Here is a 21,024-nt window from a genome sequence, read left to right as displayed (position 1 = left end):
CTTCCTTCCCAAGTCCCCCTTTAGCATAACACTATTACTTTTCTAATCGAAGGATCGTTTCCCTTTTTACTAGACATGGATGTTTCCGTGTGCATATTACATTATTGGGTGTCTCACAAAGCCTGCAAAGCCTACATACTTTCTTCCCAAAGAGGTTTTGTGATCCCTTGTATGTGTGTGTAACCAAGGCATACCTTTTAAACCTTACCAATAGTGGTCAAACTATATGATAGGATGGGACTCCTACAGAGAATGGCGTGAGGTCTAATTGGAACTTCACATCGGGGATATACCCTTACAATGTTGGCAGCATACAACATTGTCAACGGGTACATAAATGTGAGGGAAAAAAATGCTAGCTATGATAAAATTGCAACTAAATGGTAATCTATAACAATATAATCGAAACTTGCAAGAAAAGGGGTTCCAATCCCCCTAGGGTTGAAATTGGAAAATTCCTTAGGTAATCAAGATAAAAACCATTTTTAATACTTAAGGCATTTTTAAACACTTCTAATTAATGATAATATGTAGTTAAAATAATTTATAAATGAAACTGGGGATTTAAAGAATTATAAACATCATCTCTCACAAACCTATAGGAAAAGAGATTTACTAACCCTTGAAAGATATTGCTATGACAATTTTTTTAGAATTGAGAAGACACCTTCAAACCCTAAAAAATGATATTAGATCAAATTTGAAAGCATATAAGAGGGCCATTTTTCCTTGGGCATATGGATTATCAATATGGAAAAAATCCTGAGAATATTATTTAGATCAAAAATATAATCTGTGAACTTCCTTCTAGACAATAAATGAAATATTTTCAACTCTTTCATTTTTATTTTTATTAAATTTGTAATATTGACAACTTGAATTTTCTAAAAAATGGTTGGTTATTGGATTCAATCTTAGGTGCTTTATCTCCACTAGGGAAATTCGGGTCAAGATGAATGCTACTCTTAAATTGGTTATGCAATGTTTGTGTATTTAGGAAAGGGGGTAAAAACCTAGAAGTTAAATTGCCTCCTTGTATATTCAAGACAAGTTATGAAACAAATCCGTACTAAAAGAGATCCCTCCAAGGGGAAAGCCTTCAACCATAAGATCAAATATGGATGAAGTAAAATAAAAACCCTTTTTGAGAAACCTCTAGGGTATTTCCCAACAAGGATAATTAATGCTTACCTTAGACCAAAAAATGAGAAATGAGATAACCCTAAACATCTCCCTCAAACTGACAAACTTTCCCTTCAAATGGCGATATATTTATATCCTTTGAGTAGTATTGAATTAACAAAAAATTGCCTTTAAAAATATGTAGAATATCCAAGAAATAAGAGACTTCAAAGTTGACATCAAAGCTTCATAAACTACATTTTAGAAAAAAAATGATCTCAACAATACACAATGATTTGGGAGGAGAGTGAGCTCTCAATTTATAGAAGAGCCTCTCAACATATTTCCTCATTTTTCTCCCTAGTAATAGCTAATAAACTTCAAGAAATATTGACTTGTCATCCAAAAAAGGATTGGAGTTTGTCATTATAAAAAAATAGCTTTACATTGCTAGTGTAGTAAACTTGTTTTATTACCTTGGAGTACATGAAACATTTCCTCATGGAGCATAAAATCATTGTGAATTGTGAGAGAATCATGATTAAGAATAATGACCATGACTAAAGAGGTGCATATATAGAAGACAAATTTTCCATGTGAGGAATACAATATAAGTGTGCTAAGACAATAATGAGATCGGTGTTTCCACCCTTACAAAATTATTTTTATAGGGTTAAGTACAACAAGGGTAAGCTTAATCCATGTGTCCTAATAAACCCACCTCCATGATGCCTAACTACCAACCCAGGACATGAGAATGCCCATCAAGGTAGGGACTTACCACCCACTAGGGGTTAGCTAGTAATTCCATAAAATCAAACACCATAAAGATGAAAATTAAGAAGACTAGTCGTGACCATCCACCTTGGGGAAATAGGAGACACTTTTACACTTCATCTCACATAGCCTACAGGGTGAAATATTACATATAGTTGAGCTTAAAAATGGTGTGGCCCTTTGTTAAATTGTTTGGGGCACCCTTGTTAGAAGAGGGGTAGCCGTCCATTAGGATCCTTTTGTTTTCTTAAGCTTTGTTTAAGGATAAATTATTTTTTCTTTTGTTGAAGGATCAATTATTTTGTGTTCTTAAGTTTCAACGAAGGGAGAATTTATGAAGGATTTAATAATTCCATTAAATCTAAATTACCACCCATGCATTCTATGTCATGGCACAACATACATAACACTTTCTTGCATCCTTAGACAAAATATTTTTGAAGGTTTTCTTAACATTATTGAGATGTTAGCACATTATTTACAAGAAATAATGTATCATCTCAACATTGCATGGAGTCTAAGAATTAATATATGTATAGGAGAAATTTCTGTGATTAAAATGTTGCTACTCGCATCTTACTCTACTTCTCTCCCATTGACTTCTTTTATATATTGTAACTCTCTTGAATGATTTTGAAACACTTCAAATATGTTTTTCTTCCAAGTAAAATAATGCATCCTTAAAATGGTTCCATTGTGATTCTTTTGTTTCCTTAAGCTTTTTTGAAGGATAAACTATTTTCTTTTGTTGAAAGGTCAATTATTATTTTTTATTATGTTTTGTTGAAGGGTCAATTTATAATGTATTTAATATGTCCATTAAATCTAAATCACCCTTTGTCAATCGCACAATATACATACAATTTGGTGCAATGTTAAACAATAAGTGGTTGAAGGGGCTTTCTCAATATTATCAAGACGTTAACACATCAATTGTAATAAATAATCATAAAATAACAATATTCTCAACACAACCTAATAGATAACTTGATAATCTTATATCGGGCCTTTAGGATGACTTTTAATAGAGCCCACGGAGGAACTTTGTTGGACAAATTCATTATTAAAAATGGTAGATCTCATGGTTAGGTGGTCATTTAAGTAACTCCCTTACTTATGGAAGAAGCAAACAACTTTTAGTCTCTAGTTTATGTGAGCCCCACTAAACGCAAAAACTATAATTATCACATCAAACACAATAACTTCGAATCAAATCATAGATAAATTCATGACTATGAAATCAACCATCTTATTTATGTAGCCTAGATGTTTTAATTCCCTATAATTAGATTTATTAACCATACTTTATATAGCTACTTATTTTTAACATCTTCTTTTTACCCTACTAAAAATTTCATCCCAAAGCCTTCCATACAAAATGTTCTTCATTAAGTGCTCCAATGCTAATCTCAATCACTCCCAAGGGTAGGTTTCAATTCCTCCCTTCACATTATAGCTTAATCTTGGAATTTTTTTTTGTGGTACCAAATATCTTATTGATCTTCTAGAACTAACATTTCCTAAGCCTCCTTAGGATCTAGTGGTGTGGGACGTGACTCCTCTACTATATTATCCTATTGATCAACACGTTTTTTCTCATGACAATAAAGTAGGGATTGAACCCCACATTCATGTTGATGCTTTCCAATGATGTAGCACCAATGTTAACAATCCGAAAATGAGGCATTTAAGTTGGTTTCTCTAAGTCAACTCAAGTGTTTGATTTTAGGATTGATATGTTTCTCTACATCATTTTCCACGCTGATATCCCACTCTCCTCTACAATATTGCACTTTAATAAAATCATATCATTTTTTGATATGATTTTCAGTGGATGGATCTTAAAGCTTATAAATTCCAACATCACAAACGTAGCTTATCATGATGCATTTTACAAATGTGTCATGTAGTGTCTTGTGCTTCTCATTTAACACATATACATAAATAGGAATACCAAATACATATGTTCTTTTGCTTTTCATTTGACACATATACATAAATAAGAAAATCAAATGCATTCAACTAATGATAATTTAGCTTCCTTCCACACCATGCTTTTATATATATATATATATATATATATTTGGTCTTATATGCAATATTTGTTAATAAATCTGGAACAAAAAATGTCTGTGGAAAATAATCAATGAAATTTAAAAGAAATATCTCGATTATTGCATCATAAAGTTTCAATTACTTTGAACATGTCATGATGACTTAGCTCCAACAATTTATTAAATTTATGAACATGGCTCTTTACAAAAATAGCTTAAAACAATTACAAAGTATTAATTACAACATCCCTTTCCAAATTGATCCACATTTTGAATCCTTAAAAATAAATATAATTTATCTGAAACACTTATTTCCCAAGTTCCATTGTCCTCAAAAAAAATATATGTAATTTGTTTAAGGAACCTTCTTCCTAATTCCAAACATTTATGTATGTTCTCCCTCTTCAGAGTGTCCATTGATTGTGTACCAATATGCCAAGTTTGTGAGGTTGAGTGAGAGCAACATTAATCTCATCTATACTATTTAATATTCAATATCACTTTAATTGCATACACTATAAAAAAAAATTATTATTATTTTTTAATATTTTTTAATCACTTCTCATCATAACTATTTATAATATATTTTATAATTACACCAAATTTCATAATTAATTTAATATAAATTATGTAATTTAGTTACAATTCACATATCATTATTAACTATTTATAATGGAGAAAGGTTGTTTTACTATTTGGATTATGTCTTAGATTAGACTTAGATCTTATTTTTTAGGAGACTGTTGTGATCTCCCAATATAATATAATCATTTATATTTGTGTATGTTTGATTGTTTCATTAAAAAATGATGTTTGGCAGCGTCAGGGGCTCCTCATCTAAAGTCTGCTAAGTTCTCTTCCTAATTTTGAGTTGGTATCAAAGCGTTAGGATCTGAGATTGTGATTGAGTCTAGGGTGTGGTTATCTACTAATCGTGAGAGGTGTTTGTGGGCAGAGGATCGTTGATATGAGTGTAAGCTCAGAGTCTATGGACAATTTGATTGTCTTGTGCTTGGAACCACAGATCCGTGGAAAGATTTGAGCCACTTGATCTAGTGAGTGGTGGATCTTGTCACTACAAGTTAGAGTTGGAGCTCGTTTTGCATTGTAATACCAGTAGAATCATTGTCTTATGGGACGTGTGAGTAAGTGTGAAACCTGTTAGTTACAAGGGCATAAGGATTGTGTTGAGAGCACTCTTTGAAGAGTGGACATGCAATGCCAGTTACATGATCTATGTAGCATAGTAGTAACCTGTAGAACCATTGCGGAACTGGAGATTTTGAGGTTTAGTTCAAGAGAATCTGGATCCTATTAAAGGTCAGGTCTAAACAACAAATTGAATTAAGGTGCTAAAATGAAGAAAGACAAAATTGAATGACAAAAATCTCATCTCTTAGGTTTAGTTCAAGAGAATATGGATCCTATTAAAGGTCAAATCTAAAAAACAGGTTGAATTAAGGTGCTAAACTGAAGAAAGGCAAAATTCACAGACAAAACTGCCATCTCTTAAAGGAATCTCCAATAAGTTCTATTACAAAACCCTGTCGTATCTCCCTGAGTCTTGAAATGTCGAAGCAGATCAACATCATGGAATTGAAGTTTTAACACTTGAATGTAAACACTGCAAATCTAGTAATTAGTTTTTTTTTAACAATTACATATGCTTGGCATAACATTTTTGTGTGGAGGTAAAGCATGGAAGAGTGTGGGACATGTGGTGCTTAGGTGGAGAGTTGATTTGCATGTCGAGGTGCAAAGACAATATGCCACAAAGTGGGTTGCCAAGATCTGCGACAATCTGTCTACCAAGATCCCAATTTGCAACAATCACCGTGGAAAAGTGTGGAAAAGCAGCAACATGAGCCAATCAAGGCCGATACAATCTATCTGATCCATGGAGGGCCGAGTCAACCTCATTCTGAGCGTTAATCAATGTCTTGAGTGGATTATCTATGAGCTTGAGTGATGTAGAGATTAATTCCTTGCATTTCATTGCATTGCAATGTTCCCTCTAGGAAAGCATGAGATGCGCTGGCAGAGGGAAAACTTTCATTTTGAAATTTCTTACTTTGTAGTGCCCCCTAAGAGAATTGGTGTTAAGTCCCTATACTACTAGTGTAACACATTATTGTTATTACTGCAACCCCCTTATTATATTATTGTGCCTGTATAGCCCCCATGTTGTTATTAATATGCCCCATAGAAGCCCACTATTGTTATTGTTGTGCCCTTACAATATTATTGTTATGTAGGCTTTGACTGTATTGGGACCCCTTAGACTCCTATATATAGAAAGGAGGTCTTGTCATTTGTATCATCGAAGAATTGTTCATTTGTGTAATGTAAAGGAGGTTTCCCCCACGAAGAGGTTGATTTTTAAGTCGTTGATCTATATTTTCTATCTTTTTGTCAGTTGGTTTCATAACATTTGGCATCAGAGCTTCGGATTCTAGGGTTTCACTGCTCCAAACAGGTTATCGTGGAATTTTCGCTATAACTTTTTCGATACAAAGTTTTAGAAGCTAAAACAAAAACCCATTTGAACCGAAATCGTTCTGAACCTCAGGTAAAAATTTCAAATCTTGTCTCGCTATATTTTTCGAGATATAATCTGAGGAAGTTAGGGTTTTTGCAAGATCCAGAATTCCATCTCAAACAGGTCATCATGGAATTTTCGCTATAATTTTGTTTCTGCGAAGGTTCAGAGTCTGAAATTAAAACCCATTTGAGAAGAAATTGTGGTAAATATCAGACCCGAATTTCAGATCTTGTTTCGATATATTTGTGGAGATATGGTCCAAGACATTTATGGTTTTTGTACGCTCCCAAATTACATCCCAAATAGGTGACCTTGGGAAAACCGTCATAACTTTCTCTCTGAGCATCTGATTGAAATTTCGTAAGAATTTACATAAAGAGAATAGACCGTACTTCTCCTTTTATTGTTTTTAGGTCCAAAGGTTGAAACAGTGACACGTGTCACTTCGTACAAGTTCGCTCTACTGAAAAAGTATATAATCGGGCCATCTTGGGAGATTGGGCATAACTCTTTCTTGGAGAATCCAGTTTTGATCATGCTTGTGGCATTGAAAGGAGGACAGAGGGATACCGTGGGTCACAATTCCAAACCTTGTAGATCTGAACTTTTAGAGATATAATAGATTCAAGATCAAGATCCTAAAAGAAAGAAAAAGAATGACTCAAATCAAGAAAATAGAAACACCTAGTAATCAAAATTGGATGGATGATTTGAAGAATGCGATCGAAGCTAAGATAAATAGTTTTATCTATGCCATGGAAGCTGATATCGATGGTATGGAAGAATATTGGAAGAAAGGCATGGAAGATTTGAAGAAAGACATGGAAGGTTTGAAGGAAGGTGGGACAAAGCTACTACAAGAAAGGCCTCCTAATGGCGAAAAGGTAGTAGAGGAAACTCATGATGAGAACAAAAGTAATGTTAATCATGATTTCATAGAATCTAACATTGGATTGAAGACCCAACATATTCCAAAGATAGATATGAGGAAGTTTGATGGCAAGGATCTCGTAACATGGATACTATAGATGGAGAAATATTTTGATCTACATAATATGCAAAACACACAAAAGGTACGTATTGCATATTTATATTTAGAACCGAATTAGTTTGCATGGTATAGAGGGATTTTTTCTCATTTTCACAGAGAAAATGATAGCATTTTATGAGGATACAAAGAGAAATACCTTCTTTAGCCAATTGATAAATCTCAAATAAAAGGGTTCAATGGTAGAGCATATTGAGGACTTCCAAAAATTAAATATAAGGGTAAATGATATTCTAGAGAAGCAAAGGATTGAAGTCTTCATAGGGACTTTAAATAATAACATCCAACATGAGGTTTTCCTTTGGGAACCTGATTCATTGGAGAAGGCATACATGTTGGCAAGGAAAATTGAAAGCAAAATTTTGGCAACAAGGAAGCCTACCACTCATAATTTAAAGATGGAACTGTTGTTGCTCCTAGCCTTTCACCACCTACAAGGTTGACACCAAAACAATTGGAAGAAAAAAGAGAAAAAGGGATTTGTTACAATTTTGATAGAAAATACACTAAAGGTCATAATTATACTGAGAAAAAATTAATTTACATAGATGGGGAAGAGGAGAAAGGAAAGGAACAAGAAACATCAAACGAAGAGGATATACACCATGAACCAATCCTAGAGAAATAGGAAATGAATCTGACGATATGTTGTAATGCATTGACATGAATTACCAGTCCTCAAACTCTTAAGATAGAAGGGCATATCAAGAAGAAAAAGATAATAGTGTTGATTGATTCAGGTAGTACCCATAATTTTATTCATTGTAAGATAATCAAGGAATTGAATTGATTCATATATCCAGCACCAGAGTATCAGGTAATGGTTGAAAATGGAGGAACCATAAATTGCTCTGGAAAGTGCCATAATATCAAGCTATCCTTGGGCGAATATGTCTTGAATAGTCCAATGCTTTCCATTCCAATGGGTGGTGTAGAGGTTGTACTAGGAGTCCAATGGCTATAATCTTTGGGTACGATAGCTTTTAATTTTCAAGAACTTTTCTTGAAATTTTTTTGGGAAGGAAAGAAAGTTGAATTAAGGGGTATCGCAAGGAAATCAGGAAATATAATCATCTCTAACAACATGAAAAGCATAATTGCACAATTATGTTCACTAGAGGTTCCCACATTGAAATCATCTATTTCTCTAGATCTCCAAAACGTTTTGGACAATCATTCCAAGGTATTTGAGACTCCTAAAGGCCTCCCACCTATTCGTGATAATGATCATACTATTCATTTGATTCCAGGAATTTTTCCTCCAAACATTAAGCCTTACAAATATCCATATGCCCAAAAGAGTGAAATTGAATGTATGGTTGCAGAAATGCTAGAGGTTGGTATAATTAAACCTAGTCAAAGTTTTTTCTCTGCTCCAGTGGCATTGGTACATAAGAAGAATGGATCATGGCGCATGTGTCCAGATTATAGGGAGCTCAAAAAGCTTACTATTAAAGATAAATTTCCCAATCCTCTCATTGATGAATTATTGGGTGAATTACATGGAGAAATTTACTTTAGCAAGTCGGATCTTCATTTAGGATATCATAAGATTAGAATGAAGATTGAAGACATTCCAAAAAGAACATTTAGAACTCATGAGGGTCATTATGAATTTTTGGTCATGCCTTTTGGCCTTATCAATGCACCTTCTACATTTCAAGGTTTGATGAATTCCAGTTTCAAACCCTTCCTTAGAAAATTTGTGTTAGTATTTTTTTGATGATATACTAATCTATAACAAGTCTTGGAAGGATCATGTTTGGAAGGATCATGTTAAACATGTTGACAGGGTGCTCAAACTATTGGAGGAGAAACAATTATATGCAAAAAGTTCCAAATGTTTCTTTGGAGTACAAGAGGTGGAATATTTAGGTACTTAGCTAGCTCATAGCTCATCTTATCATCCTCAATCTGATGGGAAAACTGAGATAGTGAAAAAAAGTTTGGAAGGATATTTTCGTTGCTTTGTATCTGATAAACAAACATAATGGGTCAAGTGTTTGCCTCTAGTTGAATGGTGGTATAACACTTCCTTCCATATTGCAGCAAAAATGACCCAATTTATGGCACTTTATGGATATCATCCACCATCCACCACATCATCTTTAAAATAAAATTCTAAGGTTCAAGCAGTGGAAGATCACATCGAGCATCAAAAACAAATTCTCAAATTCTTAAAGGATAACCTCACTTTGGCGCAAAATAGAATGAAACAACAGTGAAATCAACATCGCAGCGAAATAAGTTTTGATGTAGGTGACTGGGTATTTCTACTACTACAACCATACAAACAAATGTTCCTCAAGTAAGCTAAGAAGGATAATAAATTATCACCAAAGTATTATGGTCCTTACAAGGTGTTACAAAATATTGGTACTATGGCATACAAATTGAAGCTTCCTGCATCTTCTCGTGTGCACCCAGTTTTCCATGTTTCATGCTTAAAGAAAGTTATAGGTGAGAAGATCCCAGTTCAAACAATATTGCCAGAAATTGACAAGGAAGGAAAAATCATATTGGAATCAAAAGAAGTCTAAAAAAAAAGAAATTGACAGCTACAAAATCGATCAATTTTAGAGTATCTCATCAAGTGGAAGAACTTAACACTGAAGATTCCACATGGGAGGATGAGAATTTTATACAGAAGCATCCAGAACTACTTAAGTGTTGAGGACAACACTTTTTGAAGGAAAGGGGCATGTTAGGTCCCTATACTACTAGTGTAACCCCTTATTGTTATTAGTGCAACCCCCTTATTGTATTATTGTGCCCATATAGTCCCCATGTTGTTATTATTATGCCTCATAGAAGCCCACTATTGCTATTGTTGTGCCCCTACAATATTATTGTTATGTAGCCTCTTATTGTATTGGGACCCCTTAGACTCCTATATATAGAAAGGAGGTCTTGTCATTTGTATCATCCAAGAATTTTTCATTTGTGTAATGTAAAGGAGGTTGCCCCCTCCAAGAGGCTGATTTTTAAGTCGTTGATCTATCTTTTCTATCTTTTTGTGAGCTGGTTTCATAACAATTGGTAGATGCGTTGACTAAGTAAGATCTTTTTTTTTTTGGTTTGTAATATGTTTGTGAGAATGGTGTCACCTTATTCGATTTTTTTTGGTATTATTTTTTAAGTCACAAAATAAGGGGAGTTTATTGATTTTGGGGACAACTGGAGTGTTAAATACAAAGGAGATTTTTTTAAGATGGCCAATCTTTTTACTGAAAATTATTTAAATGAAGCTAACAAATTGGATGGAACCAACTATGTTAACTAGAAATTCAAGCTTCAAAAACTACTGGAAGATTATGGCGTTTGGACTATCACAAGGGAGAAGAAGAAAAACCTGCTATAGGCTCGACAGTTGCATCGATTCGAGAATGGGAGAAGAGGGAGAACAAATCAAAGGTATTATTAAAAATGTCTATGAAAGATAATATAATTCCTCATATTTGTGATTGTCAGACCTCTAATGCAATGTGGAATACATTGAAGGAGTTGTATGAAACTAAAGATACAAATCGAGTCTTATTTTTGAAGAGTAAGCTCTTGTGTATTAAAATGGAAGAGAATGAATTTGTCAGTGCCTTTATTTCCCGAATTAAAAATTTGAAAGATAAGTTGGGAGACATAGGAGAATCAATACCTAGTACTAATCTTGTGACATTCACATTAAATGGAATGTCAGAGGACTATCAGAAGTTTATTACAAGTCTTGCAGTAAGGGAGAAAGCACCAAATTTTGTGGAATTGATAGGTATATTGATGCAAGAAGAATAGAGGCATGAGAATTTAAAGCCTCACAATCCAGACTTGGAACTTATGGCGAAGAAGAATTTTTTCAAAGGAAAACAAGGAGGAGGAAGTAAAGGTGGAGGTTCATCTCAGAAAAGGTCATTTCCAAAACCAAATCAAGGTATGTCATTTGTTAAAAATGACTCTGGAATGAAATGTTTTTATTATGGTAGAAGTGGGCATCTTGCTAGATACTGTTATAAGAAGAAAAGTGATGAAGCTATAAATATAAGCACAAAAAACATTCAAGACATTTTGCAAGAGAAGGCCTAAATCCTCATCTCAAAAATCTTAAGTTGTTTATGTCTAACGCTACATTGTTTGTTGAAACTTATTATGTTAATGCTTGGTTTGTCGACTCTAGAGCTTCAATTCACATGAGATGCAATAAGGATTGGTATGAAAACTTCAAGGAATTAAGCAATGGCAGAAACATCTATCTTGGAGCTGATTGTGCACATCAGATCAAGGGATACAGTGATATTCCAGTGACTTTACCAAATGGCAGTGTCAGGCGCATTCATAATGATATGTATGTGCATGTGATCAAGAATATGTTGATTTTTGGGTAGCATTGGATGTGATCTAGCTCATAAATTTTGTGGAGGGGCTATAACACATGAGATCTCGAAGAGCCATAAATCATTTGGTGAAATTCCACCTGGATTATATTTTATTAAAAAAAATTAATATTTTTAATGGGGTTCCTAAGTCTAAACTTTGGAAAAATAAAATATTAATGGGTATTAATGAAAATATGGGTGAGAAGCTTCTAATAGACAAGGATCAAATATAATTTAATCTTAGCCATTGTTTAGAGATTTAATCATGAATGTTGATTTCTAAACAGGAAAATTATAAAGGAAGGTTTGAGGTCAGTTGGAGAACACACACAGAGAGAGCAACACTTGAGCTAAATCGAAATTTTGAGGCGTGGTTTCCTGAGAATTTTGGAGTGAGATTCTAGTGCAGAGAGGGGTAGTTTGACAGAGGGAATTCCATCCAAGGCCGAGAATACATAGTGGAGAGGCAAAGCAACACCAGGGAGAGACAATGCAACTCCAGAAAGGATGACGCAGAGGCTAGAGGAGCTGATGTAGTCACTTAGAGGCAACACTAGGGTTTCTATGAGGCAGATTGGGCATCAATTCGGTAGATCAATTTCTGAGCCGGGAAGGCTCACTAGGAGGGTGACGTAGCTCCCAGAGGAGGTGACATAGTTCCAGTACAGAGATGCGAGCAGCCATTGCTGCACAACATTTGGGAAAACACAGTCACTTGTGGGGTTTGTTCATCTAGTTGTTGGATCCGCAAAAATATTTGTCTCCGGATAGGGGTACTTCTACCAGGTTTATTCTCTATTGGGTGAGTTGGATTTGGCACCATAGTTGTATTCAAAAATCTGCTTAATAATAAAACCCTCATATCTGCTGCATCGATTTTCCCTCATTGGGTTTTTCTAGGGACGTTTAGTCCAAAAATAAGTGTGTCCTTTATGTGATTGTCTCATTTATTTTTCAGTACTTGATTTGTATATTGGTGTAGGCTACAGTGTAGTTGCATTAATATTTTCTAGATATTTATGAAAATAACTTGTTAAAATGAATAACACAAGTAGGTAATGAAAATAAATTTACTGCAGTACTTAGGATTTCTGACTTGTTAGATTCAGAAAATTTCACAGAAGAATTTGTTTTATGTGTCCACAATTACAGATTAGAATTTGAAGGTCGAATTCTTCAAAACACATTGCATGGTGAAAGATTTGTTGGATCACTTCAAACCTATTGCTTCAGGAGTTAGAGTTGGAGGAATGTACAAACTTGATGTCACCAGCAAGAGTCATCAAGCACTAACTTATACAACTTTTTCAACAAAAATCCTTTGGCACAAGAGGTATGGTCATATCAATTATCATGATTTTTTATTGTTGCATAAACAAAGAATGGTTAAAGGACTCCCTATTTTAAAGAATGACTATGTTTCTTGTGAAGGTTGTGCATTTGGAAAAATTCACACAGATGAATTCCCCTCTAATTTTGATAAGAGAAGAAGAGATGTAATAGAACATGTGCATTCTGATGTTTGTGGACCAATGAAGACTAGATCCTAGGGAGGTGCTTATTATTTCCTGTTGTTTATTGATGATTGCACAAGGTATTCTTGGGTTTACTTCCTTAGGAAAAAGAGTGATGTCTTTGAGTATTTCAAAGAATTCAAAAACATGGCATAGAAGAAAACAGGGAATTTCATAAAGATCCTTCGTCTAGATCAAGGGGGAGAATACAGATTGGGGAACTTCATTAAGTACTGCAAGGATCATGGAATAATGAAATAATTTATAGTACCCTATACTCCATAGCAAAATAGTGTTGCGGAAAGGAAAAACAAAACATTGGTGGTGTGTGCATGGAGTATGACAAAGGTAAGAACCTCTCAAATGATTTTTTGGTGGAAGGCATTAGTAATATTGTTTAAGTTCAACAAGATATCTTGATCTCAAGACCCCATTCGAAGACTTGTATGGTTTTAAACCAACAATTCATCATTTGATGGTATTTGGGTGTAAGGCCTTTGCACATATTCCGAAGGAGAACAAAATGAAACTTAATGCTAAATTTATTAAATGCATTTTTGTGGGATATTGTTCAGAATTTAAAGCATACAAAATGTTTGATCCATCTACTCACAAAGTATTTGTGAGTAGAGATGTAATTTTCCATGAACAAGAAGATCAAGGCAATAAGGAGAGGTACCTTCAGAGATCAAGGGTGAAGACAGTGAAGTACAAAGGAGATCCACTCAGTAGATTCACCTACCTAAATGGTATAAGGACTATTCCCTGATGAGTAATGTTTTGAATGCCATATAACCCAGGATTTTTAATGAAGCTAATGAATATGGAGAGTGGAGAAAAGAAATGAAGGAAGAATATGAATCTATAATTAAAAACAAAATATGGGAATTGACTGAATTTCCTAAAGGAAAAGAGCCCATAGGACGAAAATGGTTATACAAACCCAAGTTTAGAGCAAATGGAAGTATAGATAAATATAAAGCTAGATTGGTGGTAAAAGGGTACTCACAAAAGGAGGTCATTGATTATGAAGAAACATTTGCACCTGTAGCTAAATTAAATACTATTAGATTGTTAATTGCATTAATTACAAAGTACCATTGGAATTTGCACCAATTAGATGTAAAATATTCTTTTCTAAATGGTGATTTAAAGGAGGAGGTATATTTGACACAACCTAAAGGATTTGTGGAAAAGGGGCAAGAACATTTAGTTTGCGTTTAAAGAAAGATTTGTATGGCCTAAAGCAGACACCTAGGTTGTGGTATGAGAAATAGATTCCTTCTTTCTTCAACAGGGTTTTATGAGAATACAAAGTGATCTGAATATGTATACCAAATTTGATGCAAAGGGGCATGTAGCATTGATTTCTTTGTATGTTGATGACCTAATTATTACAGGAAATTCAATCAAGCTAATTGATGGAATTAAGGAGCATATGTCACAAGTATTTGAGATGAAATATCTTGGTTAGGTACGTTACTATCTAGGTCTTGAAGTTTGGAGAGATGATGGTTAGAATTTTGTTACTGAGGGTAAGTATGTCAGAGAATTTCTTAAAAAGTTTAAGATGGATCAGTGCAGAACAACTTTTGTTCCAATGCAACAGAATGTGAAACTTTATTTTGATGATGGCTCAAAGGAGGTTGATGGTACATTGTATATACAACTCGTTGGAAGTTTGAATTATCTTATTACAACTAGACCTGACATAACCTACTATGTTAGTGTCTTAAGTCGGTTTTTGGCCAGACCTATAGAAAGTCATTGGAGAGCAACGAAAGTTGTATTGAGCTACCTTAAAGGAAAAGTTGATTTTGGTCTTAAATATATTGATTTGTTTGATGTTGAGCTGAAAAGTTACTCAGATTCAGATTGGGTTGGTAATCCAGATGATAGAAGATCTACTACAGGTTATGATTTTAGCATTAGATCCGAAATTGTTTCATGGAGCAACAAGAAGCAAACCACTGAATATTTTTCATCCGCTGAGGTAGAGTATAAAGCTTTGTGTGGAACGACTTGTGAAGTTGTTTGGTTGAGGAAAGTTCTTCAAGATGTTGGAGAAGAACAAAAGAAGACCACAGTTATCAAATGTGACAACTAGAGCTCGATTAGTTGGCAAACAATCCAATGTATCATGCAAGGATAAAGCATATTGATGCCCAATTTCATTTTATTAGAGAGAAGATACAGTCTAAGGACATTTGTATTGAATTTTGTAATACTTGTGAAAATGTTGTTGATATTTTCACTAAGCCCCTTGGGAAGATGAAATTTGAGTTGTTTAGGGAGATATTAAGTGTGGAAATAAATCCTTTCTCCATTAAAGGGGGAACTTGACAACAATAGAGAAAGGTTGTTTTATTGTTTAGATTATGTCCTAGATTAGACTTAGATAGTATTTTCTAAGAGACTGTTGTGATCTCCTAACAAAATGTAATAGTTTATATTTTTGTAAGTTTGATTATTTCACTAAGGAGAAACAATGTTGTTTGGTACCCTTAGGGGCTCCTTACAGGTGACCTACAAAGTCTAATTCATTTAGGTTTTGTCTTCCTAATTTTGAGTATAACCTCCAAAAACATTAGTTTATTTATATCTACTATTTATAATTATCAAAGAAACAATCCTTTACATATAATTTCGTTTTTTTCTTCAACTCCAAATATAACCTTCCTTTCTTAGATTCTAAATATAAGATAATTCCTTTTTGACAAAACTTATTTGCAGTAAACCAATTAACTATATATATATAAATAAAATTATCATAATAAAAAGATAATGTTAATAATAAATTATAATAATTTAATTTAAAAGCAAATAAAATATTTTTGAAAATTTCACTTAACAACCAATATTATTACTCATCTCCCTCATTATTTTCCCATAATATCAAGGACCCCTATTTTCTATGGGAGGAATCCTCACTTTTTTTCCCTACTATTTATCGAATACTGCTATATTCTATTGGAGGAATCCTCTCATTTCTCTTGGCCTCTCTTCCGAGCATCATCTTATTCTTTTTTCCCCTACTATTTATCGAATACTGCTATATTCTATGGGAGGAATCCTCTCATTTCTCTTGGCCTCTCTTCCCAGCATCATCTTATTCATCAAATTACATGACCAAAGCAATGCAATACAATAAAATATTAAATGGTAAAACATAATCAATGCAATGCAATGCAATACAGCATTAAATGGTAAAAGAAAACGCTATAAGAGACAGACAAGTTTGATAGAAATTTAATAAACAAGTCAAAAAAATATTTAAGAGATTTCACCACCTAGAGTTCAGCTTATTCTGCTTAGGAGGCTTGTGTCCAAATGCCATACATCATATAACAGTATGGATATGGTACGCATGGATTGAAGTGATAAGTGATCGGACCACAAACCATTAGAGTTGAAAACGTGAAACATAAACTACAAACTCTTTCAGAAGCAAGCAAGCAGGCAGTATAAGACATGCTTTTGAAAGAGTAGAAATGCAAATAATTTTGTTGGACTGTTCGTAATAAAGTTACAGCCACTTGCGTGGAACCAAGGTAGATAACTAATGCTTTATACCTTAAATGGGAGATCTGCTATTATTAATCCAACCTGATGTTGTATGATCTAGTCCTTGTTGCTGGCCATGAATAATTTTTCTGGGACATGATAACTTTATTTTCCAAAGTTCCAAAGGTCCATTTCACTCCTAAGAGGTAAAGGAATGTGATCTCCTGAGGGCATTGCATCCACGTATCTGATTTCCTTGGATGACTCCTCCACTTGATTCAGATGAGATGCTACAAGTCTGTCAAGGGCACTCCAATCATTCAACTGCACCTGGCCTTCCCTGATCTCATTCAAGTGTCCATGTTCTTGTGTACTACTGCTTATAATGTCCACATGAGAACTGCCATTGCCATTACCATTACCATGACCAGTGGGTAGCTCATGGCTATAATGAATACGTTTAGAACCATCTTCTATTCCTCTTTCAGGAAAGAGCCTTTTGATACCAGAAGAAACAGGAGGAGAAGTGTTGCAAGTAGCTGCATTCATGAGCTTCTGGTTTTCCAGGTGCCTAGCCATTTGCATGAGCTGGTCATGATGGTGGGATTCAAGGATACTGTATTGCATGCCTGCTGCTGCAAGTTCATGCTTCAGCTGCTGCTGCTGGTGATGGTGATGGTGTTGGTGTTGAATTTGACTGTACTGCACCTCTCCATGACCTCGAGAATCCTTGGGTTCTGACAGTACAGCACTGTGTTCTTGATCCAAATTAGAGCTGCCTGGATCAGAATTATCGTCGTGGCCTTTTAGGTAATTCTTCTTCTTAAACACACGGCATACTACCCACCCATCTTCCTGCATCACCCCAATATAAAAACTTCAAACTTAGCCCAATAATTTCAAACTTCAAAATTAGGGTTAACCATATTCCTGTCTGTCAAGTTCTTACCTCAGATCGTTATAGTCTCTCAGAGGGTTGCATTTTACAACTAGGTGGCATAAGTTACAACTAAATATCAACAAAATGTCGAAAGCTCGAACAGTACAGTCACTCTAGTCCAGTATTAAAGAGTGAACCAAAAAAAAATACTCAATATAAATTATAATTAAAAAAGCTATTATATATATATATATATATATATATATATATAACAGGTTCAGTCAATATAAATTATAATTAAAAAAGCTATTATATATTTATATATATATATATATATATATATATATATAACAGGTTCAGTCACTCTAGTCTAGCGTTACAGATTAAAAAAATTCAATATTCAATATAAAATATAATTGAATAAGCTCTTACATATGAAAATATATTCATGTTACTTGTAAATATTTTAGAAATATAAAGCTAGTTAAATTCTCATTAGTTTTCGCCGATGAAAACAAGAATGTGAATGTTTATATTTCTAATTGTGTTCTCAAGTTTCTAGCTCAATCTCTAGTTACAACAGCAAAGGAAGCTAAAAACCTACGAAATAACATATGTTTGTATATACAATTGTGTTCTCTACACTGTCTCAATATCTACAGGAATATTAATAGAACCATTAATATCTACTTACACCAACAAAATGAAGGGAAAAATCAATCTCATCATTAAACTTTTAAATTAAAAACAGTAACAAAAATATAAATATTTATCTTTCAATTTCTATAAATATTTGTGTTTCGACAAATATTTATGTCTTTCAAATTCTGCCAAACAGTAATATATATATATATATTAATGTGTTTCAAATTCTGTTCTCTTAACTGTGATGAAAAAGGTGTTTAACCGTCATGAGCTAGTCATGTTTATGGACAGATTCTGGACAATGTTGGAAATACAATTGATAAAAAGCTAAGTCCAGTGTTTGATTTAGCTTCTAATTCATTACATTCTCAAAACATTTTTGAATCTGCAATTAAATTAAACTCAACGAAACAAGGTGTTTATAGTCATGAACCAGTCATGTTTATGGATAACCGATTCTGAAAAATGTTGGAAAAAAATAATTTATAAAAGCAAAATCAAGTGTTTGACTGAGCTTCTATCGATTAATTATCCATTAACCTGATTCTACAATTAAATTAAGTTCAACAAAAACTCATTTGGAGATGTGAGGTAAAAGTTTGGGTAACATTGGATAAGGCATAGGAGTGATATGCTGTTAAAAAATACTAGTGCAATTATCCCAAGTGATATGCTGTAAACAACAGTATTATAATTATCCAAAAACAGGAAAGTTGAAGCTCACATTAGCTACATACTTATTGGGGATGCAGGGAATGTTTGATATTAAAACAAACAAACACGTAGTTAACCAAAATGATGGAATATTAAGTAGGAGAGAATTAATACATGTCCATGGAGAGAATTGTCGTTGTCCTCCAGGCGATATTCATGCATGATCCAGTCAGTCTTCTGGCCATGAGGAGCTCTCCCTTTGTAAAAAACAAGCGTTTTCCTCATCCCAATTCGTTTATAGCTGTTACGGATGGCTTTGTCTCTGCCCGTGGCCTTCCAAAATCCTGCAGCGGTCGCTCTGTTTGTCCTGGACCCGGTAGGATACTTCTTATCCTTGTGGCTGAAAAAATACCATTCGTTCTGTGGAGCAGACCCAATTTTACATCTCTCTGTAACATCAATTCAAAAGTTTTATTATTATAGAAACAAAATTATATTTGTACCATGTAGTAAGGTAATTATTCATTCTTTTTATGGAATATTACTTTATTGTTATGGTTTATGGAGTGAACCACATAGAAATACAATGAATCAATAATTAACTTCCTACATTGATTTACTACATGGTACTTAACCGGTGTAGTAAAGCAGAAACATCAAAAAATAATGAATATTAGTTCATTCGTAGCTAGTAAACCAGTGAACCAAGTAGAAAAACAATAAACCAATAATTGACTTACTACATATTGCTTAACAAATGACACACAACAAAAACATAAAAAAAAAACTATAGCAAAATTACCGTGCAGATCCCAGGGCTCAAACATAAAAAAAAACTATAGCAAAATTACCGTGCAGATCCCAGGGCTCAAGCTTGTTAAGATCAACATCCCTTATAACATCAAGATCAATCTTCTCATACGACACTTTCTTCTTCAAGTAATAATGGAGCAGCTCCTCTTCTGTAGGATGAAATCTAAAACCAGGTGGTACACTGGAGCTCCCATTCACGGACAAGGATGTCATGGCTCTGATCTCTGCAGAATATAGAATACTATCGCATAATCCTCACCTGTAACCCTACACTAGGGTTTTTTTTATCCCTACCTCAGAGAGGTCTTCTAACCCTAATGTTTTTCCTGTGATCCTGCGAAATACAGAGAATTATCGCACCATCAAGGCCTGTAAACCTACTTGAATTGCGATATTATGAGCTACTATATCCCGAAAATTACGATAGAAAATCTGTCGTTTAACGCTGTATACACCTCCAGAACCTGCGTGAACGCCTTGAATCCAATCCAATTGAGCTGATTCCAAACTTGGAATTGTGGGGACACGGGTCACTGGCTTTTATGTACGTCAAACCGTGAGAAAAAGCAGAAAGAATGTGCATAAGAGTGGCGAGAGCGGGGGGTCAGGCATAGACTTTGAGCTTAAAGTTGAAGCCACCTAATTATATCACAAACTCGTCAAACTTCAAATATTTTTCATTCAGACCTCCCGCCTGCAAATAATTACTACGACACCTGAAATAAATGACGAATGGTGAGTGTATAATGAGTGTTATTTTAGATTTAAATTTTTAAACGAATGTAATTTGGATTTACCTGATATTTTAAAGTTGGATATGAACAATTTTATTTTAAAACTGGCATTTTTATCTCGATAGCTGAAACAAATGTCTTTATCTGGATTGCGAATGGAGTTGTCTATAATGCGATTTTTTGGAGATTTCGGTGACGGAATCCGGCGGAAGAAATTGAGATTAAATCATGATTTGTTGCAGTTAAAATGGTTTTTTAACTACATATTTGGATTCAGCACGCTGAAAAACCCCTAGGATGGTTTGATTGTGCAAAAACTAGCTATCAAACTTGCGATTCCAATAAATTGCTGCAGGATTGCGAATTCGCCAAA

At 34.1% G+C, this 21,024-nt stretch overlaps 1 protein-coding gene across 1 annotated transcript; it reads right to left on the bottom strand.

Moving 5' to 3' along the window:
- Positions 1-17,090: 17,090 nt before the first annotated feature.
- Positions 17,091-20,133, bottom strand: LOC149206588 (protein BEARSKIN2-like). Its single transcript, XM_089397739.1, has 4 exons — positions 19,956-20,133; positions 19,279-19,553; positions 18,531-18,538; positions 17,091-17,787 (listed from the first exon to the last, which is right to left on the bottom strand). Exons 1-4 carry the CDS (start codon positions 20,128-20,130, stop codon positions 17,091-17,093), a joined length of 1,155 nt encoding a protein of 384 aa, XP_089253865.1. The 5' UTR covers positions 20,131-20,133.
- Between the last annotated feature and the right edge of the window lie 891 nt (positions 20,134-21,024).

Source organism: Pinus tabuliformis, chromosome 1_2 (assembly GCF_031772625.1).
Source record: "Pinus tabuliformis cultivar Carrire ecotype Pingquan chromosome 1_2, CPIR1, whole genome shotgun sequence".
Lineage (NCBI taxonomy): Eukaryota > Viridiplantae > Streptophyta > Pinopsida > Pinales > Pinaceae > Pinus > Pinus tabuliformis.
The sequence above is the reverse complement of the archived record's forward strand: the minus strand, read 5'-3'. Positions and strand labels throughout refer to the sequence as shown.